The 26,506-nt window shown below is 43.8% G+C and overlaps 1 protein-coding gene across 1 annotated transcript in view; it reads right to left on the bottom strand.

Annotated features, from left to right (window-relative positions):
- Nucleotides 1–26,506, bottom strand: part of WIPF1 (WAS/WASL interacting protein family member 1) — a 116,814-nt gene that overhangs the window by 20,909 nt on the left and 69,399 nt on the right. The window contains exons 2-3 of the mRNA XM_080797957.1: nucleotides 4,656–4,744; nucleotides 173–302 (exon numbers count right to left, since the gene is read on the bottom strand). Of these exons, the coding sequence (XP_080654083.1) occupies nucleotides 173–302; nucleotides 4,656–4,706 (181 nt within the window). The 5' untranslated portion in view covers nucleotides 4,707–4,744. The remainder of the gene's footprint in view (nucleotides 1–172; nucleotides 303–4,655; nucleotides 4,745–26,506) is intronic.

Genomic DNA, 26,506 nt, shown 5'->3' with positions numbered 1-26,506 from the left:
TACAGTCCCTTATTTTACTAGCTTTGCAGCTGTTGTTAACCAAAAAAAAAAAAAAAAAAAAAAAAAACCAACAAAAAAACAAAACCCAAAACAAAACACTTTTTGGAGGGGTAGGGCTGACTGTTAGGCCATAAATCACTTATCTCCATGGAAAACAGCTTTTTTCACTTACTGTCCAATATCGGCGCACTCCTGTCATTGGTGACTGTCTTCTTCAGTTTCTTCCCTTTGCTGATGTCAGAGAGAAGAGCATTTCTTCCAGCCTGTTCTGACTTATTCAAGGTAGGCTTTTCCGTATTGGCCTGAAAGGAAACCATGCAGACTTATAGTCATCTCTTGAATTAAAATCATATACTACAACACTCAGAGGGGACAGCTAGAGGACTGCAAGCTTGTTACTGAGGTTCTTGGCAATGGTTGTAAATTCTCCACAAGTTTTAGATCCAAGGTCATTCTTTTTAAGACCCAGACATTTGGGAACAGATGCAGCAATAAATTACATTCATTTTTAATGCAGGAAGAGTCAGTCCCTGATAAAAGTCTCTAAAAATTCAGACCACAATCTGGTGGTCACCAACAGAGCCAGGGTTGGATGGCTTGAAATGAGAAGGGAATTTTGAGATTCTGCTAGATACTACAAGGCTTCATACTCCAGAATGTGTCCTGAAGAACAGCTTCTCTCTCCTATCTTTTAGAGCTAACCTGGAGCAAGGGGAAAATTGTCTCTAGCAAAAAGGGTCAGTTGCATGTGTTTTAAATTCACCCAAGTTTTAGAAAATAATTACCTCTGTTTATGTTGACAAAGATTTTTTTCTTTTTAAGTTAGGGCAGATCTGAGGTGTAATTTCCATATAGTCAAGTCACTACTTTAGTGAATAGTTCTACAAGTTTTGAAAAGGGTACAGTCATGAGACCACCACCACACTCAAGATCTAGAACATGTCCATAAGCCCCAGAAGTTCCCGCATGCCCTTGCCTAAGGTGTTTCTCACATTTAATTCCTTTGAAAGCTTAGCTCACAGAGATTGCAGAGTGGACAAAGGTGCTGCTTTAAAATGCTTAGGTATTTTCTCACTTTTCTGGAATGCCTGGGAAAGATCCGTACTATGAAACTGGGATGTTGCTTCCTCAGGGTTATTTTAGGGAGCGGGGACACAGAGCCTAGAGCACAGGACTCGGAAGTAGTAGGCATGTGCCTGGGTCTGTCACACAGGGGAGCTGGCTAGGTCTGGCCTGGCCCTAGGCAGAGGTGACTTCCCCAAACCCAGTGGTCCTTTCAGCAGACCTCAGAGGCCTTCCAGGCTGGTCCCAGCCCTTCTGGAAGGATCTGATTCCAGAGGAGCCGGTCGGGGGCACAGGAGGTAAAGCTGGGACCGTTTAGCTTGCTACCTCACCCAGCGATTTATTACGAGTTAGAGGCAGAGGGAAAGCTAAGAAAAACCCTGAAGCAGGATACACAGAAGCTCTATGTTAAGGTGAAAGGGTCCTGGAATAATTATAAGGTATTACTTGCTCATAATTACAGCAGTTAACATTTTATATAGCATTTACTATGGGCCAGGCACTGTTTTTACCTCGTTTACGTGTATTAATTCATTTAGTCCTCATCAGTCCTGTGAGTCATTATTTCCACTCTAGAGACAAGAGAGCAGAGGCACAGGGAGGTAAAATCATTTGGCCCAGTCACCGAGACAGTTGGAGGAGGACCCTAGGATCCAAACCCCGGCAGTGTGATTCCAGAGGCTCCCCTGTAACTTGACAGAAGGGTAAACGTGGGATCTAACATGCCCCTTGCCCACATTGGGGAGCAGCTGTTAAAGGTACAAACTCACAACCAGAAGATGAGCAAGTCCTGGACGAGTACAGCATGGTGATGAGAGTCAACAATATTGTATTATAAACTTCAAAGCTGCTAAGAGACTGGGTCTTTGATGTTCTCACCAGGAAAAGGGAATGATAATTGCGTGATGTGAAAGAGGTGTTAGCTAAGCTCAGGTGGTAATTACATTAAATATAAAAATGTAGCAAATCAACATGTTGTATGACTTAAACTTCCATCACCCTAAATGTCAATTATACCTCAGTTAAGAAAAGTAACAAAATGCCCCTTCCCCACCCACCTGTGACACTGCCCTGAGCAAGCCTGTTAATATTAGTAGCCGATCGTTCCAGAAGGGCTCTTACATGCACAGTTCCCATGTGCTAATGGAGTCATCTTCTGTTGCTCTGAAATTTAGTTTTTCAACTTGATGACACATCTTGGACGTCATGGAGTGAACTCTTAAGATTACCTACTGTCTTCATTTTAAGGATGAAGGGCAGCAATTTTCACCGGCCTCCTGTGATGCCTCCAAATGTATTTTGATGCCTGACCTCCTTGGGTGCTAATTCCTCTCCGGTGGGCAGTCTGGAGCCCTTCACTGAGCTGTCCCACCAGACAGTGCCCTGTGACAGCCACCAACCCACCTTTTCCTTTGTTCGTCTCTGTATCCTACTTCTCTAGGATCTTGCTTTAAGTCACATAAAAATGTAGAGAAATGAAAATAAATAAATAAATAAAGTATAGAAATGAGTTGATAGGATAAATTTCAGTCACTGCAGTACCACCTGAATGTCTTCTCAGCTATCTGTATTACTATTTATTTAATATTTTTCATTAAGTCAGTTCACTATATTACTTATACAATTTTTCAGTGAATATTTTCTTTTAAATTAACTCACTATTAAACCCTAAGTTTAATGTAATAGTTATAAATTTTAGAACATATTAAAATAAATACATGAGCATTAAAATTAAAAAAAATAATCTACATACTACCTAGCTAGTGGTATAAAACCACACTTTTGAGGAAATATAGATAAATACTGCTATGTTAGCTAGATCAGAACTTTTCATTCTTTCTTTCTTTTTCTTTTTTTTTTTTTAGATTTCATTTATTTGAGAGAGAGTGAGAGTATGTGTGGGGGGAGGGGCAGTGGGAGAGGGAGAAGCAGACTCCCCATTGAGCAGGGAGCCTGATATGAGGCTTAATCCCAGGACCCTGAGATCGTGACCTGAGCTGAAGGCAGATTCATAACCGACTGAGCCACCCAGATGCCCCTGGATCAGGATTTTTCAAACTTATCTGAGTGAAGGATCAGTTTCAAATTTTTATTTTCCCAGTTCACCTTGGACTGATACTTTTGTAAAATGACAATTAATTATTAGAAAAATGAATTAGGGGGCACCTGGGTGACTCAATCACTTAAGCACCTGACTCTTGATTTCAGCTTAGGTTATGATCTCTTGTGAGATCGAGGCCCATGTCAGGCTCCCAGCTGGGCAAGGAGTCTGCTGAAGATTCCCTCTCTCCCTCTCCTTCTGTCCCTCCCCCTTCCTGCTCACATGTGCACACTCTCTCTCTCTCTCTAAAAATACACAAGTAAATAAATATTTTAAAAAAGAATAAATGAATTACTTAAAAAAGAGACCCACGAAATACAATCTTAGAAACAACAGACATAACACTGCTGTCAAATTGCAATGTTTCTTAATGCTTATTCTTTCTGTACCTGTCTCCTTGGGGCCGCTAAGCAGCAGCTGGAGGACCACACTGGGTAGCAACAAGCTGGTTAATTGTTTGTTCTTCTAACTGGGTTCCAACCTCAGATGGGCTACATAAATGTGTCCTGTGGAAGCCTGAGCAAGAGACTTTTCATCTCTGAGCCTCAGTTTCCCCAAGTGAAAAGGACCCATCAGCAGTGAAGCCTTCCCATGCTGAGGCAGGGAATGGGGCAAGGGGGTGCATCTGGGAGCCTTTTCTGTGTCATCACGGGGAGGGCTGCTGGCTTCCTGTAAGAAGGTGCACTAATTTCTGAGGATAGGTCTATTAAGCGACCAGGAGGAGCCCAGTGAAGAAATTCCTTTGGAAAGTAGATATCTAAATGTAAGGACAGACTTAAAGATTTATTTATTTATTAGAGAGAGAGAGAGAGATAATGAGCAGGAGGGGCAGAGGGAGAGGGAGAGAATCTCAAGCAGACTCCACACTGAGCACGACCCCTATCTGGGGCTCAATCTCATGACCCTGGGATCACAACCTGAGCTGAAACCAAGAGTGGAAACTTACCTGACCGCACCACCCAGGTGCCCCTGCAAGGACGGATTTAAAGAAGGGTGTGAGTGTGGGGGAAGTGGGAATAAGGGAGTAGTGGATGGTATTTGCCAAGAAGATGAGTGGGAAGAAGGGAAGAAGGGAAAGTCAGAGAAAAAGAAAGAGTGAGTCTGCAGGAGCGTGAACGACTGCATTTCATACATAGATCAGGGTTTCTGGACTGTTCTGTCCAGAAGTTAAAGGGTAGAAGTCAAGTCCATTGAATGGCAACAGAGCATGCTGGGCAGAACCCCAGTACTGGGAAGGGACAGGATGTTTCCCTGATGGACCTGACAGAGGAAACCCCACAAACGCACACCCCACACATGTCCTCTGCACCTCCTGAGCCCTCTGACAACCGGCCCCCCGGGTCTCAGGGGCTGACTTACTTGCAACTGGAAAACCTGCCCCACGGTTTTCATGCCATAATGCAAATACATGCAAAACAAATGCATGGGCGCCAGGTTCAACTTCACCTGGCCTGCTTCGTGCACCATTCGGGGTCGGCAAGGGGCCACTCACCAGAGCAAATGTCGGCGGGGGCGGGGGCGCCGGAGGGGGAGGGACGGGCATCTTGGACAGCTACACGTTCAACAGTCTTGCTGGTCACTCTGTAAAAACAAAGCAAACACAAACAAAACTTGGTCATGGATTAGACTTTTTAGTTGTACTTTGTTCTAATCTTCCTTCCCTCCTTCCCACCAAAGGGACAGCTCTTCACGAAGATCAGATTTTTTTTTTTTGAGAGAGAGGGGGTTGGGGTGGGGCAGAGGCAGAGAATCTCAAGCAGACTCCCTGCTGAGTGCAGAGCCCATCACCGGGCTCGATCTCAGGACCTGGAAATGATAACCATGAGCCAAAACCAAGAGTCTGACGCTTAACCAACTGAGCCACCCAGGCGCCCCCAAGGGGTGTAATCATCTTTACAACATTGCTAAGATGTGACTCTTCTGGAAGGACCCTAGCAGGGGAGGTTTCTGAGCCCAAATGTCTTAAGATATTGGAAGCAAAATTGGTGCCTCACACTGCTCAATTCCCTTACCCACCAGAGCAGGTCTGGGAAACAACACCCAGAGCCTGTGTAAGCTGGCAGGTGGTTTTCTTCTTGCAAATGCCTGGCCTTCGCCTGGGACTCAGCACGCATTGTAGGCACGCAAAGACGAATATTTTTCTGGTCTTGCCCTCCAAGGTCTCACAGTCCTCCAGGGAAAGAAGGCAGGAATAAGGTAAGGCAGGCGGGTAAGATGGGCAAGGGGGCCAGATGCCATCTTTGTGCTACTGGGCATTTCCTTATAGGATCGAAGTTTTTTAAAAGGGGAACAAAGAGACAAGGTCCAGACCTCAGAGTCCCAAGCTGTTTACTAGAAATACACTTCATTAGAAAGGCTTTCTGAATAGTGTGACAGCTCTGGGAACAAGGGGAAGCCAGATGGTGGCGGGCTGGGAGAATGCAGGGAAAACCCAGCCCATGGCAGTGGGAAGGGGACAGCCTGGCAAACATCAGGGGCTGAAGAACCTACTGGATGAGGAAGCTTCCCAGCACTTCCACCAGTCATGAATCCTCCTCCCTGCTCAGTTTTCAGGGTCCCATTCCTGGGTCCCAGGACCAGTGTAGGGCCAGGCGCTCTCACCCCCAAGTAATCTGGGCTCCTCCCACCCAGTCCCTCCTCAAGTGTGGTCATGGGTCAGCAGCAGGGGTGTCACCCCGAGCTCTTAGAAATGTCAAATCTCAGCCCCTCTTTCTACCCACCAAATTTGTTTCGGCACTTTAGCAAGATCCTGAGGTGATTCATGGGCACTAAAATTTGAGCTGCCTGTTGTAGAAGCTGAGTCTTACGCCAGTGGGCAGCCTGGGACACTCCCCACGTGAACCACATGGAACATGTGTCCTGAATTTCAAACACAGAATTTAAAAAAAAAATTATTTATTTGACAGAGGGAGTGATCAGGAGCACAAGCAGGGGGAGTGGCAGGCAGGGGAGAAGCAAGGCTCCCCCCAGAGCAAGGAGCCCGATGTGGGGCTCGATCCCAGGATCCTGGGATAATGACCTGAACCGAAGGCAGATGCTTAACCACTGAGCCACCCAGGCACCCTTCAAACGGCAGAATTATCTTTCTCTTGTTCTCCACGTCTCTTAGTGAAAGAAAACAATTAGAATTTTAAAAAATTCAGTTCAACCATGAAAAGTTAGTGTGAGAAAACTTACACCATGAAACAATACTTTCTATTAAAGTATTGTTAGATGGCTTGCTTTCTGTTAACAGAAAGGGAACGCAAAATCTAAAAGGACATGTCTGGACTTGTGAAAGCTGCTGGAAGATGGGAATTAAGACAGTTCGGGCATTCCAAGCGGATCGCCAAGAAAATGAATTTTCAGAAAAACGCCCAGCACAGCTGCTGTCACTTACGATCAATTCGATCGTGGGCACCTCCAGGGTCTCTAAGTCCTACAGGGACACCGCAGACTAGCATGATTCCACCCATTTCACAGGGGACACCGGGACTTGGAGAAACTGAGCAACTCACAGAAAGACCCTAATTCATTCACAAGTCCTCTGAATCCCTGGTCTTTTTCGAGAAGCCTTTTTGGGCAGTGAAGAGCGAAGTAGTGCTACAACTCGATCTGTTTTTCCCGGAGAGACTGTCTCAGATGAAGCTTCTTTTAAAACGTGTTCCTTAAATGGACCTTTCCTGCATGACACCGGCTTGTCACCTGTGGGGCCGCGTGGGCAGTGTGACCAGTGCTGAGGGCAGGCCTGTGCTATGAAGCCTGTCCTGCGGCAGAAGACACCCGAGGCCTCACTGTGGCACACATCCTAGGGCCAGGAGGAAGGACAAGCATCGGAAACCGGATTCAGGTGCAATGGACTGGGAAAGACTGCCGCCGGAGCCGTGGTACTAACAGAGCTGGAGAAGGCAGCTTACCAAGGGAGGGGGTGGCCAAGGGCGCCTGGAGGGCCCCAGGGGTGCGCTCTGTGGAACAGATCATCCATGTGCCTGATGATGAAACCATCCTCAACCCTCTTATGCACTGTGTCGAACTCCCCGCTTCACCAGCTAACCTGCCATCCCATTATCCTAACACCGAGCGAGTGGGCTCTGGCCGACCACCAGGAACCTCTTAAGGGCCTGGTTCTCATGAGTCAGTCCCTGGTTGCAAAGATCGGGTTGAACTCCTGTCTGATACAGCTCAGGGGCCACACTGGGGTACAGGGAGCCTTTCAGGGGACTGCCACCTGTCAGGCCTCTTTAATCTAGTTATATAATTTTCTGCTATGGCTGTTACGGTTCTGTCTGTGCACTGACTGACTCATAAATAAGCCTGTGGACCACAAAGGCTCAGTATTCCCCTCACCCCTCCCTGCCCCAGCGGCCCCAGCACAACCACGGGAGGAGGATCTGTGGCTGAGCGCCCTCACCATTCTCTCCTCTCCGCTGCTGCTGACACTTCCCCAGCCCCCGTCTTGCCTCCTTTCTCCAGGCAAACTACTCCCACCTGAAGGCTCGAAGGTGCTGACTTCAGGGGTCTCTCTGTCCCTTCCTGCTTATCTGGGCTTGTCCAGCGGGGAGCCTGGAGGTAAGCTTTTGAGAAACCCCAGACTCCAATCTTGCCACCTTACCCCATGGGTCAAAGAAGACCAAATCGTGTCTCCCATGCTAGGCTCCTTCCTAGCCGTCTCCTCACCAGACGGGACTCTACCAGCTCTCCCTAATACCTGGTCCAAATATGTGCAGAGTGAAAAAGCCAGGTATCGCACAAGCAAGCCATGTGCTGGCCACTGGAACAGCTCCCAGAGTCACCCCTTGTGCATTCTGAAGTTTGGAAGAAGAATGAGTCCTAGGTCAGAAGGGCTCGCTAGCCGTAAGTCCTGGGACCGGCTGTCCTGGCAGTCTGACTTCACCAGTGAAGCAGAACCCAAAGCCTTGGGACAGTCAGTGTTCCCTCCTCTCATGGAGTTAACAGCCCACATCAGAACCAGAAAAGGACCTTCCCGAAGGACCGCACAGCAGCATAGATCCTAAAGGACCCGGCATTCCTAACCTGGACCCTTACACCTGTAGGGTCTGTGGACAGAATTCAAGGGTTTGTGAACTTGAATGGAAAAAAAAAAAAAAAAGGACCTATTTAGTTCCCCTAAGCTCTAACTAAAATCTAGCACTTCCTTCAATTATAAACGTAGGCTGAAAACCACAGTACCTAGAACTTATTCACTAACAGTTTTTCACATCATATTTCCACATCATGTTACCATTGTCACAGATCTCTTTTGAAATTAGAGCAATGTTTGGATCTGTTGCTAGATCTTGTTGGACACACTTCAGTATAACTAGTTTCCTTTGTATCCTCTGTATTTTGTTTTATGCCTTTATTTTTTGTAAGATTTTATTTTATTTATTTGACAGAGAGAGAGAGAGAGAGAGAGAAAAGAGATCACAAGTAGGCAGAGAGGCAGGCAGATAGAGTGGGGGAAGTAGGCTCCCTGCTGAGCAAAGAGCCCAAAGCAGGGCTTGATCTCAGGACCCCAAGATCATGACCTGAGCCGAAGACAGAGGCTTAACCCACTAAGCCACCCAGGCACCTCTGTTTTATGCCTTTAGTAACAGTCAGAGAAGGTGTCCTTTGGGGTTTATCAAACACTAGTGTGGTCTATGGATGAAAAAGGCTAGAATCCCTGTGAGGATGTGAGACCAGGGTCAGGCACATGTGATTTTGACTCTTTGCCGTGATACCTACCCACCTGGGATAAGAGACTACCCTCTCTGTGCCCTGTGGAACAGGGTTGTGGGGGGATGAGTGGAATGGTACACGGCAAGCCCCAGATGGGTCAACGACGAACAGATGGGTCTAGATCTGTCTTTCTTGAAGGTAAGCATGGGTCTGCTGGTGTGAGTGCTGCTGGGGCACTTGGCAAAGGAGGGACTGACTTGGCACCTGAGCCAAGGCCCTGGCTTTCCCCAGAGTCCCCTGTGGATAGAGCTGTGTAAATTGGGATGGAGACAGCCCGAAGACTTGGCTTTGTGTTTGGTTCTTGCTTTGGGAAGACCACGAAAGGAAAGACAGCCTTGTCCTGGGGCCAGGAGGGGGTCTAGAACATTTTGGGTTCCCAAAATGTGGGTTATCTCTTACATCAGAATCAGCTGTGAATTTTTTTTTATAAAGATTTTATTCATTTTATTTGACAGAGATCACAAGTAGACAGAGAGGCAGGCAGAGAGAGAGAGAGAAGAGGAAGCAGGCTCCCCGCTGAGCAGAGAGCCTGATGCGGGGCTCGATCCCAGGATCCTAGGATCATGACCCGAGCCGAAGGCAGAGGTTTCAATCCACTGATCCACCCAGGCGCCCCCAGCTGTGAATTTTTTGAGAACAACACATCCTGCTTTCTCCCCAGTTATGTTCCCGAAAGTTGAAGAATCCCTGATTTTTCCCCTCCTCCCTATCCCCACCTTAGGCACTGAACTTTTAAGAATATACACTTTTGGGGCTCCTGGGTGGCTCAGTGGGTTAAAGCCTCTGCTTTCAGCTCGGGTCATGATCCCAGGGTCCTGGGATCGAGCCCCCCATTGGGCTCTCTGCTCATCAGGGAGCCTGCTTCTCCTCCCTCCCCCCCCCCCGCCCCACCTCCGCCTGCCTCTCTGCCTACTTGTGATCTCTGTCTGTCAAATAAGTAAAATATTAAAAAAAAAAAAGAATATACACTTTTGAGAACTAATTTCTTTTAAAGAATCATTTCCCTGTTTAAATAACTTTCATCATAGGGACAAAGCCAGACTTTTCTAAAATGTTCATGTTGCATGTTGAATTTTATAAGCCCAAAGAAAACTACAAGGATGGAACAGACTTTTTTTTTTCCACACACAGTGTTATGGGTTGAACTGTCCCTCCTTAATTCACGCATTGAAGCCCTACCCTAACCCCAGTGCCTCAGAAAGTGACTATATTCAAAGTTAGGGCCTTTACAGAGATGATTAAGTTGGAACGAGACCATTAGGGTCGGCCCTAATCCAATACGACTAGGGTTCTTCTAAGAAGAGAGAGATACAAGGGATGTGTGAGCACGGAGAAAAGGCCATGTGAGAACGCAGGGAGAAGGTGGCTATCAGCAAGCCTAGAAGAGAGGCCTTGGGGGAAACCGAAACTGCCAATGCCTTGATCTTGGACTTCGAGCCTCCAGGATAGCGAGATAATAAAATCCTGCTGTTTAAGCCACTCAGTCTGTGTTTTTGTTGTTATTGTTGTTACAGCAGCCCTAGCAAACCAATAAACACAGATGGACATGAATACATGTCTATCTATTATCCATGGTAGACATTATAAGACGATGGCTTTTTTTGGACACATGACCCTAAGATCAAAACATAAGCTGAGATCAAGAGTCAGATGCTTAACTGACTGAGCCACCCAGGTACCCCAAGATAATGACTTTCAAATAGAATATCCATCAACTGATTTCTCACCCAAGATATCTCTGGTTGTTATACACTTAAGAAATTAAAAATTAACCTGGACCCTAGAGTCGGTGATTGACTGCCAAAGTTTTATTTAATAACTGAATGAATCATTCAAAAATCATTATATTTTAGTTGTAAAAACCACTGAGGTGAGGGTAGGGATCTACCAATAAATGCTTTATAAGAGAAATGGCACTATGGGTTAATAGAACAGAGCAGAATATTTTGCATAAAGGGCTTTAAGAATTCATTAATTGGTTCTTCTTTGTTGCCTACACACACACACACACACACACACACACACACACACACACACAGAGTATATATGTTAATATTTAGAAATTCTGTAATTTCCTAGTTCTGTGAAAGAAATGGTTGACTTTGTTGGTTTTACTATAATGTTATAGGTCAACATCATGGTTGAATTCTTTTATTAGAGAGCATCACACAATGACCCTAGACCAACCAGGGCATCTTGTGGCCGAGAGTCATTTGCTAAAGATGTAATATTAGTTATGATGGACACCTTGTGAGAAAGAATGACTTGTCCATCCCACTTCCCATCCTATAGTGGATATACTCTCCCCAGTGGCATGGCCAGCTAAAGGCTCAACAACAGCCCACAGTTCAGTCCAGACTTGCCCCAGGAAACTTAGGTTTTTCTCTTCAGTGTGTTCATTCGAGAACACATGATTATCTCTCAATGTAAAATGATAAAGATCAAGAGAATTGGCTAGTCATTCAAGTAAATGGTTTCTTAGTCTCATAATCATAGCCAACTTAAAATCATTCTAGAGCACACCATGTGAGGCCTACATTACAGAGTGGTATGAGGAGGGGAAAGATTTCCAATGCTGTCCAGTGAAAACATGTGATACTATTCCAAAATATAAAGCATTTTGCTATCTATATCTCACCAGTGGTTACCCTTAAATACTATCTTACCTAAAATGAATGCGGAAAGGTGAACTTTTTTTTTTTTTTTTTTTGCAAAAAATTGGAATCAATAGAAGAGTATTTTATTTGGTGTGTGTGTGGGGGGGTGTTAACAGAAATAATACAACTGGACAGATCTAAAGGTCCAAATATTCTTTTGTCCTCTTACTTTCTATTCTGTATCTTATTTTTATTTAGAGTCATTTATGTTTTCCTTTAGATAAATTGTTCTTACCTCATTTTATGTATGTATTTCTCACATACCCTTGGCTTCTTCAGGCTAGATCAAGATTCAAATAAATCCCTCAAGACCTCTCCCCAGAATTAATACCTCATAAATAAAGGAATCCTTCAAGGTACTAAACTCATAACAGAAGATTCCAAGGCTCAGTACCTCATTATGCCCTGCTCTGGTCCCTGTAACACCCCCATTTTACCTGTGAGAAAACCTGGTTGTTGAGGATGGAGGCTTGTCCAGAACCTCCGAGCCATTAGCAATAACGTTATCCCTCACTGTCCCGTTGTTTCTAATCCTCATATTTCACTGACCTCCATCCCCACTGACAGCCAAATTTTCACTGTCATCAATGTATAAGTGCTACCTTTGGTACATCTGTCGATAAGGCCTGCCAATACCTGTCCGCCTTCTCTTGGGAAGGAAAACAATACACCTGCACAGTAATGTCCCAGGGTTTTATGGAGAGTCCTTCTTGAAAACCTTAAAAGCTGACGTAGATGACATAAAGTTTTCTGGAGGCTCTACCTTGTTACTATATGTAGATGGGTTTCTTCTCTGCTCCTTTCCCCAAGCCTTTTCACTGAGCAGCCATCTGTTAAAACTTTAGCCTTAAAGGGACATAAAGTTTCCAGGGAAAAAATCGCAGTTTGCTCAGACTTGGGGTCCATATTTAGGGCACCTGAGTTTGGAAAAGGGCTATGTTTAGATTCAGCTAGGCTGAGTGGTATCCTAAACTTCCCAAAACCTAAAACGAAGCACCAATTACGAGATTTTCTTGGGCTAGCTGCCTAGTGTCAAAACTAGATTCCAAACTTCTCTCTTCTGGTCCAACCCCTACATATTTTACTGAAAAACAACAAACGTGACCCTATTATTTGGGAAGACCAAGATGACACAGACTTGGGGGCCTTAAAGAAAAGCTTAATAAAGCTCCCTCCCTTGGGTATCCCAATTAACAGGTTCCCTTTTTCCTTTTTGTGAGAGGGAAGAGAATGCCCTTGGAGCACTCACCAAAAAATATGGAACTGTCATCAAGCCATGGGGCATTATTATAGCCAACAACCGGAACCTGAAACACAAGGATAACCCTCTTGTCTCAGAGCCATTCCTGCCACTGCTTTTTTGGTTGAGCCACTGAAGAAACCATCATCCCCACCACCCCCAATCATCTCTGTGTCCCTTGCAGTAGAGGTCCTCCGGAATTCTCACCACATTAAACACCTTTCAGCCAGTTGCTTCACCTCCTGGGAAATACCCCACTAACTGTCCATCCTGCAATGCTTTCTTGCTGCAACATCCTTAGCCAAGCCATTCTTCTCTCCCCCTTCACTGACGAGGCCTCTCACAACTGCTTGATGCAAACACGGTACATTATGACTCCCTGCAATAATTTACAGAAAACTCAAATCAATGCAGATCTTTCATGGTTTACTGATGGGTCTTATTCAAAGGATGAAAGTGGTAAGTATGCTGGGCACACGATTACAACTCTTTTTAAAAGAGTTCCTTCACCTTTAGTCCAACAGTCTCAATTATAGGCTCCTACTCGGTCTTGAACTTTGACCGAAGGCAAAACCACAGACATCTACACTGAGAGTCGGTATGCTTTTGGGGCAGCCCATGACAGGGTTGTTATGGAAAGAGTTGGATGTCTTACCTCTAACAGAAGAAAATTACAAATGGCTCTTCTGTCCAAAATTTATTAGATGGCCATACTTTTGCCAGCCGCTCTGGCTAGAGTTAAAGTCCCTGGGTATTCGACACTTGACTTCCTGGAGGCCAAAGGAAACCACCTTGCTGATGTTTCTGTTAAAAACTCTACTCTTAAAGGAACCAGTAACCAAACCTCAGTCATGGTCAAAAAGGATGCTCCTCCAAAAGAAAATCTCAAAGAACTGACAAGAGATGCTCAACAGTTGGCCCCAGAGAGGGGAAAAAAAAAAACAACAATATTGGAAATCTAATAATTGTTAGTTCAATAAAACAGAGAGAATTCTGGCTTGAACCAAATAATAATACAGTCCTGCCAAAGGCTCTAAACTTCCCATTACTAACCACTGTATACACATGAAATCCTTGGACTACTGATGAAATGAGAGACTTTATGAAACAACACTGGTTGGGAAATATTCCTAAAGCTGCAAAAGTGCCCAACTTGCTTGTCCTACCTGTCTAAGATAGTCTTGGGACACACGTCCACATGGCTCCCAAGCATTTTAAATTGCCCAAAGGACCATCAGAGGTTTGGCAAATAGGTTTTCCTCACCTCCCCCCATCTCATGGATAAAAATATTTTTTAGTCATGGTTTGTATGCTTTCTCACTGGACTGGAAGCTTTCCCTTTAGACAGGTTACTGCTGCTTTTGTGGCTAAAATCCCATTAGAAAAGATTACTCCTACCTGAGGACCCCCTCTTGAGCTTCACAGTGACCCAGGAGCTCACTCACAGATCATGTACTTCGACAGGTCTCTGCTGTGGGGCTGATACTGTAGCCCTTTTACTGAACTTCCCACCTTCAATCTCTAGGGCTAGCCCAACGCACAAACAGCATTATTAAGACTCAGTTGGTGAGATGTCTGGGTGGCTCATTCGGTTAGGCATCTGGCTCTTGGTTTTGGCTTAGGTTATGATCTCAGGGTTGTGAGATCAAGCCCCATGTCTGGCTCTGAGCTCATCAGGGTGGCTGCTTGAGAGTCTCTCAAGCAGAGAGAATATATCCACTGTAGGATGGGAAGTGGGATGAACAAGTCACCTCTTTCTCCCTCTGCCCCTCCCCCTCTGCGTGCATGCATGCACATGCGTTCTCTCTCTCAAAATAAACAAATCTTAAAAAAGGAAAAAGAAAGACTCAATTGGTAAAATTTGTAGAGATCTTTCAAATAACCTGGCCAAAAGCATTACCATTAGTTCTTTTTTTCTTTTTTTGAAGACTTTATTTATTTATTTGACACAGACAGTGAGAGAGGGAAAACAATCAGGGGGTAGCGGGAGAGGAAGAAGCTGGTTTCCGGTAGAGCAGAGAGCCCGATACGGGGCTTGATCCCAGGACCCTGATGCTTAATGATTGAGCCACCCAGGAGCCCCATCATTCGTTCTTCTAAATCTCGGATCCAACCCTTTGGAACTCATAAATTCTCATCCTTTGGAAATGTCACAGGGTGCCTGATGCATCTGGTTTCCACCTCTTTTGACAGCTGATGAAAGGAAATATACTCCAATATTGTAAAAGCCTAGTTGCTTCTGTTAAAAAGGACCATGCTTTAACAGAGCAATATTTTCGCAGCTCCTGGGAGATGAAGAACTTAAATATCATACTTGCCACCCAGAGATTTCATCTGTTGGAAAAGATAACTCCAAAAGGTGTCTTCAACCTCATAGGAAGGGTCCCTCTTGGTACTGTTAGCCAACCTCTGTGCCATCAAACTTCCGGGAACAGACTTCTAGACTCACATGTCACATCTGAGGAAGGCACCAAATCCTGACTGGATGTGCGTGCCAATTGATGGCCTGAAAGTAAAGATTTTGGGGGTATGGAAGCAAGTGGCATCTAAATGGAAACAGCTTTCCCAAGATCACTGCTCCATGCCTACATATCCTTTTCTCCCTGTTACTTCTTACTATATTTTCTCCCTTTCCTCCTTTGATGGATAATGCTCTTATTCACATTTCCCAATCTATTACAAAAGGAGAAAACGCCTCTGTTGTCGCTAGAAACCTTGATCCATCCAGGAAAACAGTGACCCCTTAGCTTATCCTATTAGTAGTTTTGCTGGAATCCCATATGCTACTGCATGCCTAAACTGTTCCTCAGGACCCTTTCATAAGGCTAGAATACTATACCCATACACCCTTGTTCCCTGATTCAATTTAACCCAAACTTTGGTTGGAGAAATGAGCTCTCTTGAATATACTTATATATAAAAGACATTGTGCACAGCCAGTATAAGTGAGACCATTGTAAGCTGGCTGTCATATCTGTATGTTTAGGAAGACTTTCCATATGTGGTAACATGGTATTTGAGTCTGAGTTGAATGAGACTGAGGCCTCCACACAGACAAATCGGTCCATAAATGCTCATACTCTGAGGCAGCCCTGTGTGTGTGGCTCTTGGCTCCTCTTCTGTATGTGGAGGCTTTGGTAATGGCCGCTACACTTGGACAACTCACTGTCCTGACAGCTAGAGGATGAAAGGATGGTGTTCTCTTGCTGTACTCACCACGCTAGTTTCTCCTCATAACAAAACAGCAGCTTACCATGGTCCACCTCACCTAAATCTTCAAGGCTGCATTAAATGAGAACTTCTGGGAGGTACATGTGACTCGGGTTTGCCTCTGTAGAGAGAGCCTTCACCCTCCAGCCTGATAAACACATGATTAGACATCTCTCCCTAACATTAGGAGAGTTGGCCGATTCCATAGTCAAAGCAGGAGCAATCCAACAATGATCACATAACTCATGGGCTAAAGTAGTTAGGGATAATCACAGAGGCCTCAATTACCTACTTGCTGAGCCATGAGGCATCTGTGGGATAGTAAACACAGGGATAAGCTCCTCTTGGGAAGTAGAAACCTAATGGCACAAAATTAGGGAACAGGCATATTGGCTACAACAAGTTTCATCTAATTCTCCACATTCCTTTGATTTGTTCAGTTGGCTACCTTCAGGCCCAAGATCACAGTTCAGAACCATCATACAATTTGAAATTGTCACGTTGCTTTTAATTATGTTTTGTATAATTATTTTAAAGTTGTTTATTTGTTGCCTGTCCAGACTGTGTAGAAACAATACTCAATAAGGTGATGCTAACCTAATGCTTCAAGATGATCTCCAGTGTGTACAACCTTGACGAGATACAGACTCTAGATGGGAAATGCCTGTGGGTTCTCCCTCTTAACCTCCCTTGTTACTCAAATGGGGCCTTAAATGGTTTCCAACTGCTATGAACTTACCCTCTGATATGGGACAGGACACCCAGTAAAGGTCCTTCCTAGCAGTGAGAGCTATGGATGAGCCAAGTCTTTCTCTCTCTCTCTCTCTCTCTCTTTTTCGATTTTATTTATCTATTTCACAGAGAGATCGAGAGAGACAGCACAAGCAGGGGGAACAGCAGAGGGAGAAGAAGCAGACTCCCTGCTGAGTAGGGAACCTGATGTGGGCTTGATCCCAGGACTCCAGGATCATGACCCAAGTCAAAGGTAGATGCCCAACTAACTAAGCCACCCAGGTGCCCCTGGATGAGCCAACTCTTGATCATTGATACTTTTAAGGAAAGATCTTGATCAAAAGGGGGAAATGTGGAATTAAATAATGGAAACCTCATTTATTTTTTTTTTTTTTAAAGATTTATTTATTTATTTATTTGTCAGAGAGAGAGAGGAGCGAGAGTGAGCACAAGCAGACAGAGTGGCAGGCAGAGGGAGAAGCAGGCTCCCTGCCGAGCAAGGAGCCCGATGTGGGACTCGATCCCAGGACGCTGGGATCATGACCTGAGCCGAAGGCAGCTGCTTAACCAACTGAGCCACCCAGGCGTCCCTGGAAATCTCATTTAAAATGAAGTCAGGAGTCCAGAAAAGGGAGCTGTCAGATCCTACTAACTTGTCCTCAATTGCAGACCCCAACAGGAAGAAGTGTACTTTGCATTTTTTAATAGGAAGAAGCCTACTTTACTACCGTGGAAGGAGGAAGGCAGATTTTTCGCCTTGCCCAGCAACAGCCCAGCCAATGAGAAACCATCACAATTCAGCTAATGAGAAACTCACCACCCGAACTCTGACTTTCTTCCAGTGGGCTTTCATTCAAAGCTGTCCCAACTTACTCCTTTTTCTCTGTAAAGTAACCTTCTCCTCCTTTGATCTCTGGGTTTGCCTCTGATTTTGCCATAGCTTGCTTGTCCTGAATTGCAATTCTTCTGCCACTCCCAGATAAACCCAATTTGCTGGTAAAATAGCTGGCTGTTGTATTTTAAAGACTGACAGCACAAAGATGAAAATAAAACATGATGGTTGTATTTAGCCACTGAAAGAAGCATTCAGTAATAATTAAATTTTAGGTGAAAAGGGATTGGGGTTAATAATAATAGAAATAATTTAGAGATATCCTTGACACTTTCAGGTATATCCTTCCAGCTTATAAACACACACACACCCCTACCCCTTCCATATATATACACACACATACACATTTGTTTGACTAATAAATACTAACAGAAGGAAATTTATAATATACATAACTCAGTGGTATTTTAATAAGAAAAGGCTCCTAAATTCATATTGAGTTATTACAACTGTAAAAAAATTACTGCAGAAGCATTCATTATAAAGGCAATGAATCCACTCCAAGTTAACACCGTAAAAATAAAATCATTTAGCAAACTCAAATTGCTACTAAAATCCTGAATTAAAAAGAAAAAAAAGGCCCGTAGTTTTGGGATTCCCACTTCTAATTCTGACAGATTCTACTCTTTCGAGACTCCTGCATGATGCAAAGTTAGTTGGATGTCTTTAAGATCTGAAAACCATTAGAACTAATTAAGATGAAGTTGGCTTTGTTCTTCAACTTCCTGTAAAAATGCTCAACAGGAAAATTGATGCTCACAGCAAACCACAGCCATCCTGTTTCTTCAGCACAATCTTTTCACAGCTGCACTCGCCTGTAGTTTCTATTTTATGATACAAGTCACAGTGCGACATCTCTGTGCCCCACCCCCCACCCCACCCCCAGCCTGTCACATTTGGCCAGCTTAGAAACTCTTAATACCTCTGCATGAAGTCTGCTTCTATTACTGCTACTCTTCCTCTCCTCTGGCCCAGGCTCAGAGGGCTGCAGGCAAGGAGGCAATCAGCAAGAAGAGGAAAAACAGAAGAATGCTCTCAACCCAAGAGGAAGCAAAAGGTAGAGAAGAGAAACAACCTTTCCTTTGTAGGCAAAGCAGCAACCTCACCCGGGTTAGTGGTCACTTAATTCTCAACTGGGGCTGGAACGCACGCTTTCTGTCCACGGAACCCCTCATTTCTCAAAATGTACTTGCTCTTTTCTTGATCGTCACTTAAGACAATAACTGAAGTGAGTCCTCGTCCTAGGCTATTTTCTCAGTGGTCAGGATTTGTGTCTTGTTGTATTTACAGCGCCCGCAGTTATTTCAGAAATACCCCTTTTAGAGTTCTTTTCAATAAACAGTTGGTTAATTTGGGGCAGGGGGAGGGGGAAAGGCATTTTTCAGAGAAGACATGTTGAAACATCTGCAATGTCATTACAATGGGTAGCACGCACATACACAATTTTACTGTAAGAGTAACTGCTGGGAAATTAAAGGGTGTGAAGTAAAATGATTTTTTTTAATCCGCTGTCACACATTTAATTTAAAAGTTAATGCAAATTTATAGGGGCACCTGGGGGCTCAGTTGAGCATCTGATGCTTGATTTCGGCTCAGGCTCTGATCTCAACATTCTGAGACTGAGCCCCACGAGCCCTTCCAGGCCCTCGAGTTGGGCTCTGGACTCAGCAGGGAATCTCCTGGAGATCCTCTCCCTCTCCCTCTGCTCCTCCCCCTGCTCACGCACGCTCTCTCTCTCAAATGAATAAGTAAAATCTTTATTAAAAGAAGTTAATGTAAATTGATACACATCCAAACCCTTTTAAAAGTGAGACAATGAAGGTAAGTTGAATGCCCCCCCACACCTGTCATTGTTTAGCTATGGCAAAAGGAAAGGAGCCCTTCCTTCTCTACCTTATCCACGGAACTAAAAAGTATAGCGTTTCCTCCCACTACTTCCCACCTCTTATAAGTATTCTCTTAAAGGGGATCAAACCTTAGAGCTAGAGTTTTCTTAAATCCTCAGCACCACATTTCTTTTTACCAGAGGATTAAGATCTACCTCCGTGTCCATGCTCCCAGCATATATATTAATACGTGTGATATATATTTTATTCATTTTATCATTGAAAGTGTAGTTCTGTAATAGAAGCAAAAGTGCCACCAAATTTACTTCTGAAAAGGCCAAAGGACTTAGGAAGGAAAATGTCTTCCCTGAGGTTATTTGCTTTAAAGATACTTAATGTTGCTGAGACATTTAAAACAAAGCATTTGTAATCCCAGAGTCTTGGGACTGGAAGAGGACATCCCGTTGCCTCTCCACTGCATTTATGAAACAAGCTCTTGAAAATATAGAAAACTTCTTTATACTTAGTTGTTAACTGGCCTTGGGCAAATTACATAGCCTAAGTCCAGTTCCCACAATAAAATGGGGATAATGGTACCTACTCAATAGGGTTATTCAAGAGTTAAATGAGGCAAATACTTAATAAGTATTAGCCATTTTTAAAAATAAGCAAAAGTAAGGCTTCCAACATGTAGCAAGTCCTCAATAAGTGTTATTGTCTTCCCTTGCTATTTAGTCATGAGGAAGAAACCATAAGTTGATTTAAACCCTGGCCCACATGTTCACGTCCACGCAAACCTCCATATTACAGATGAATGGAGAATGGAGATGCGTATAAAGTGCACTTTAAAGCATACTAATTTAGGCATTCCTTATTCTAGTATTTTTTTTCCATTTTAATTTTCAGTAGTGAGGGTTGCAAAATACAGACAGAGGTATTTATGGTATTTCAAGGGAAATGCCCTTCTCAACAAGACATAAATGTACAGCAATTTGGATAAACAAAAGTGAGTCCAACCGTAAAGCAGAAATGTTCCACAATTTAAACAGCCAGAAACTTACAAAGCAAATGACATGTTCATGAAATGTGAATCAGACTTCAAAAGGGCAGAAAACTTGAAAGGTCCAGAAATTAGGGAGCTCACTTCCTCTTTTTTAGCACAGGTTGGGCAACTTCTAGCCCATGGGTCAGATCTAGAATCTAATTTCATCAGGGAGCAGGGTGGAAATTGCTGCTGGACTCCAGGAAATCATTTTTATCCTGGGGAGTTCTCTAAATATTGCAGTTAATCTAGCATCCATATAATCCTTAAAAGTTTAAATATTAGAGTAATTCAGGAGCTACGAACAATTAACTTGTATCTGAACTTTTCAAAAGAATAGTGAAAACCTGACTGTGATTCTAGATAAATCATTTAAACCTCTTCAGACTACAAAAGGAAGAGTTTGACTAGATGAAGTTTCAGTTCAGAAAGAACACAACTTTATGAAGTTAATGGGTGACACATAAGACCCACAATTCCTATGATGAGGATGGACATGTCTTCCACACGGGCTGATCTTCCGCCTTTCCCAGCCTCTCACCTTCCTTTCTTGCTAGCCTGTCTTTTTTTTTTTTTTTTAAGGATTTTTTTTATTTATTTGACAGAGAGAGAGATCACAAGTAGGCAGAGAGGCAGGCAGAGAGAGAGAGGGAGAAACAGGCTCCCCACCGAACAGAGAGCCCAATGCGGGGCTCGATCCCAGGACCCTGGGATCATGACCTGAGCCGAAGGCAGAGGCTTAACCCACTGAGCCACCCAGGCATCCCACGCTATCCTGTCTTATTCTTTCTCTTGCCTTTTCACTCAGCTGTCTTTCTTTCTACCAAGCTGTTTTACTTTTGTTTCTCAGAATCTTCTTGAAGGCTTTTCTCCATTTTACCACTTCTCCATTTTCTAGTGTATATGCTACTTATACCATTAGATTATTTAAAAGAACTTACACTTATTGACTAAATTTGTATGTGCTCTCTTAATATTTTAAAGCTGTATTTTATATTTCTCCATGGGGGAAAAGGGAATATGTCAAGTGACTTCTTCATACATGCCCCAGAGGCAAAAAAAAAATTTTTTTTGATACAAACAACTTTCCTTAATCCTAATCTGTAGGTCTCTGGGTACATTGCTTCAAAATTTTAAGTTACAGTATTTTATGACAAAAAGTTAGTCATATTAGCTGTAAACACTTATAACAAATGCTACAGAATTTGATGAGCAAAGTAGCTATGCACTGCACTGTTAGGGGGTTGACTAGAAGATTTTAAAGACAGACTGTCTTCTTCCTAAAATACTCTGCCTAGAAATGGTTTAATTTGGGATTTGAACTTAAGTGACATACGTGTAGCAACAGAAAGGTGACACCTTAGTTCCCCGGTACTTTCCTTTGAAGTTTCTGATGACTCCCTTTACTTTGAAAGTACTTACTGCTACTTGCCAAAGGGACAGTTCAAAAGCAGTGTGTGGATAACACACTGAAAGGCTGTACTTACAGACATAAACCCCCATTTTAAGTGGAAAAAAATATTCCTGTGGATCCAGGGGTCAGGAAAAATTCTACTGAAAATCTTGCTTACTTTTTGGTACAAAACACAAGTTATGAATTGCCCATGATCACCACAGTGTTGAAACTAGCATTCTCTGCCACAGGAATAGGTTACACGGTCTTCTGCTGAAAAAAGTCAAACTATCTCAACATACTCTGGCCCATTAAAAGCCATTTCGTTCTTCCCTCTACCTGATAAAGGAAATACATTTAGTCTGAATAGAACTTCTCTTACCGTTAAAGGACACCGTAGGAAGGCATGATCGGGGACACAGAAGACAGACCAGCAAGATGTGAGCCCAGAGAGAAAACTGTCCCTGCAAAAGGCATCATCTTCCAACCCAAGTGTGGGGTCGGTTTTGGACAGCCATTTTGGACAAGCTCTGGCCTCTTGTTAAATGTGACATACTGAGTCAGAGGCAGACGTCTTTCTGTGGTTATTCGCTTCCTGTCTGATTAATTTGTTGTTTGTTCCTTCCTCCTTTACTGCAGAAAAAGAAACTAGATTGGCTTTACTTTAGAAGCAAGCAAGGAAAAACCCCTTAATTTAAAAAATTAAATGTTACTCTTTTCCACAAGCTGTAATGTATCTGTTTGGTACAGTGACAAGAGGAAATCAGGATGTCCATCCAGTTGGCAGGCCAAAGTTATTCTAGATACCTCTGCAGAAATAATAGTTCACAGAGCTTGAGATTCCTTCCAGGAAAATGCCGCTTGAAAGTTATCACTCTGAATATTGACTATGTTAACTGACTGACTAATACTATCGACAATAATATTTAGTATCAGGGAAAAGAGTTACCAAGGACTAAAAGCTCTCAGCTACACCAATAAATAGGGTAATGATTCTTCCTCCTCTACAGACCATTCAAGTATGTAGAGAGAAAGTCACAGATGCAGGTGAAGAGAGCTGGTCAAGTGTATGAAGGCAAATGAGTTTTGAGATGTGATTTTGGTGCCCAAGTCAGGATAAATGATACACAGCTCAAGTCATACGAAGACAGAAAGACAGAGCTTTCTGTGCCAGAATGTTTTGTTTTTGTCCTCCATACTTAACAGGATAACAATAACTCTCCTAGAAGATGCTTGACAAATGCACAGAGATATGAGTGTAGAACGGGGAAAGGCAGATTTCTCATTATTAAAGGACTCTAAGAAGGGAAGAGGCAATGGACTACATGTACAAAACCTTGAGTTATGTACAAATATTCTGAAAACACTCATCATTTTTTTCTTGAGCCATCCGAAAGATTCAGACTTATATTTGCAACACATAACATGTAACTCAGAAGAAAAACTAAGGACAAAAAAGTATCAGCCAAAAGAATGAAAAACAGAGGCACATTTCAGAAACTAACTTGACTCTAAAATTAGAACTCTGGGTCCTGATTGTGCGGGATTCAGAAGGAAAAGGAACGGAGAGCCCACACATTGTCTCATATACCCTTCCCTGTAAAATGACAGGGCTGGGTACACCAGGGGTTCTCAATTCGGGCAGCGGCTGGAAATGTGTGGACTCATTTGTAGTTGGGGGTTAGAAGTGGTGGGTTGGATGGGGGACTTTGTAGGGGTGGAGCCAGGAATGTGGAATTTCCCATGATGCTTTGGATAGTCTTGCCCAAAATACTGACGGTACTCCTACTGAGGAGTACTGAGATAGTTGATGTCTACGACTCTTCCAGGCTCTAAATTCTTTGAGTTATGAATCTAACTGAATGAGTAGAGTTTTATGATGTGGGGCCACGGCAAAATTCCTGGAAGCAGAGCACTGAAGGATTAGGAATGGAGAGTCCTGCCATCTGACGTGCAGGCGGGGGGCACTGGACAGAAGTGGAGGCCTGCTGCTAGCATCTCCCTCCCCCTCCACTAACCCCAGGGAAATAGGAAACTTGATCAACTACCAAGCGAATGCCCGAAGTGAACCTTTGAGAAGTCTAACTCTAGTTAGTTCTAAGAAGGGAACACGGGCAATAGGCAATAGGATGATTTCTCTCTGTATTTCCAGAGTCGTTTGGAAGTTCTCTGAGTAAGACTCGGCAAATACACGCACACACACAAAAACACCCTCACCATGCCGTACACGTGCGGCTCACGTTGGCCCCCTCCATTAGGGATGGCTCAGTTAGGAGGGAGAATCACTTAGAAGGCTGTAGCCCCCAAGACACACAAGGGAGCAGTGGTCTAGAGTTTGGTTCTATTTTTGTCTTTGATGAGAACGTATAAATACAGCCAACTTTGGACACATTTATGAGGTGTTTACTAGACACCATAGAACATAAATCAGGTAACATTCCTCCCCTGCTTAAAACCCTCCAGTGGTTTATCGTTCCACTTAAAAAGTCCAAACTCTGCCGGGAGCCCACAAGAACCCACAATATCTGGCCCCGCCCTAGACCTCTGACCTCATCTCAAGTAACGTCCCTTCTTGCTATTTTACCTTCCAGCCCTTTCTGTTCTTTAAATGCATCCAGTTCATTTGCATCTTGGGGCCTTACACTTGTAAGCCCTCCCCCCAGTACACTCATCTCCTAGTTCCTTCTCATTCTTCAGCTGTCAGCAAAAAGGCCCCTCTTCGTGCTCCATCTCTGTGCCTGTTCTCTTTTATGCACAGCACGTGTCACCACTCAACAATCTTTTCACAAGTTTAATGGTGTGTACACTGTGTGTCCCCGCTAGAATTCAAGCTCCATGAGGACAGGGACCTTCTTTTCTGCTGTTGTTTCAGCATCTCGAACTGCCTCTGACACTCAGTAGGTGCTCAATAAATATGTTGAAAGAAAAAGAAAATCATATCTCCTAAAAATTCTTCCATAACATAACATTCCCTTCAGACCTTAAGACTGGAGGCACCTGGGTTGCTCAGTTGGTTAAGCGTCTGCCTTCGGCTCAGGTCATGATCCCAGAGTCCTGGGATGGAGCCCCTGAGTCAGGCTCCCTGCTCAGTGGGGAGCCTGCTTCTCTCTCCCTCTCCCCTGCTTGTGTTCCCTCTCTAGCTGTCTCTCTCTGTGTCAAATAAATAAATAAAATCTTAGGGGAAAAAAAAACGTTAAGACTATTTCCTCTTGGGGTGTCTAGGTGGCTCAGTCAGTTAAGCTTCTGATTCTTGGTTTTGGCTTAGGTACTGATCTCAGGATCACGGGACCACGCCGGGAGTCTGCTTGAGATTCTCTTTCTCCCCTCCTGACCCTCTCCCGCTTATGTGGCCCCCCTCAACAAATAAATAAATAAACTCTTAAAAAAAAAAAGATTGTTTCCTTTCAAAAAATGAATAAGGAATGCCAAAGCTAGACTTGAACCCTCCTCTAGGGAAAGTTTAAGTTAAAGGGAACTTTTCCAGAGGAAGGATGGCACAGATCAGCAGCAAAGCCCGTTAGCCCACAGGGGACTTGGCAGACCAATCTGAGCTTAATGGTAGAGTAAAACAATAATCAGTAAGCTCTTGGACAAACCAGGGAAAAAGTCCTCCATATTAATGTACCGAAATACAAAACCAAGAGCAGACAGATTATAAAACAGCACAGTTCTCACCAGTCTGGATAAAGTGGTAAAAGATCACAGCCTGGGGCGCCTGGGTGGCTCAGTTGTTGGGCATCTACCTTCAGCTCAGGTCGTGATCCTGGGGTCCTGGGATCGAGCCCCACATCGGGCTCCCTGCTCGGCGGGAAGCCTGCTTTCTCCCTCTCCCATTCCCCCTGCTTGTGTTCCCTCTCTTATTGTGTCTCTCTCTGTCAAGTAAATAAAATCTTAAAAAAAAAAAAAATCACAGCCTACGACCCTCCTGTGGTGACCCCAACAATGTAGACTGAATCAACAATATATAAAATATGAAAAGATTTATTCACTTATAATTCCGGTTTTCCAAGCTGTGTCCACAACTACCTTTAAGAGCCTGGTTTTTGCCCTGATATTAGAAAGATATTTTAGAATAGGGTTTCCTCAGTTCTAACACACCTTCCTCAGTAGCAAAAATGTCTCCCTTATAGCTTTTTAGGGGGAAAGAGAAACCATGCCAGAGGAAATATATGCATTTACTATATGAGGAAATCTACTTTCAAAATGTTAAAATATGGGAATTATGTGATTTGGAGCAGCAGAAACAAAGTAATTTCACTCTTCTCCCCAAAATAATCAGTACAGTTACACAGAGGTTTGGTCATTTAAAAATAATCTCAGAAAGGGGTGCCTGGGTGGCTCAGTCAGTTGGGCAGCGGACTCTTGATTTTGGCTCAGGTCGTGGTCTTGGGGTTGTGGGACTGAGCCCGGTGTCCAGCTACGTGCTGGGTGGGGAGTCTGCTTGGCATTCTCTCTCTCCCTCTGCCCCTTTGCTTGCACGCTCCCTCTCTCTTTCTTTCTCTCTTCATCAATCATCATCAACATCATCAGCATCATCTCAGCAACACAGAGAAATTGAAAACAAATTTGTTCTATTCAATGACTTGTTAGTACAAGTTGGTATAATCTTACTTGGGGAAAAACTGGCAATTTATTTCCATTTGTTTTGGCA

The sequence above is a fragment of the Martes martes genome (genome assembly GCF_963455335.1).
Source record: "Martes martes genome assembly, chromosome: 3".
Lineage (NCBI taxonomy): Eukaryota > Metazoa > Chordata > Mammalia > Carnivora > Mustelidae > Martes > Martes martes.
This window is presented reverse-complemented; position numbering and strand designations above follow the sequence as displayed.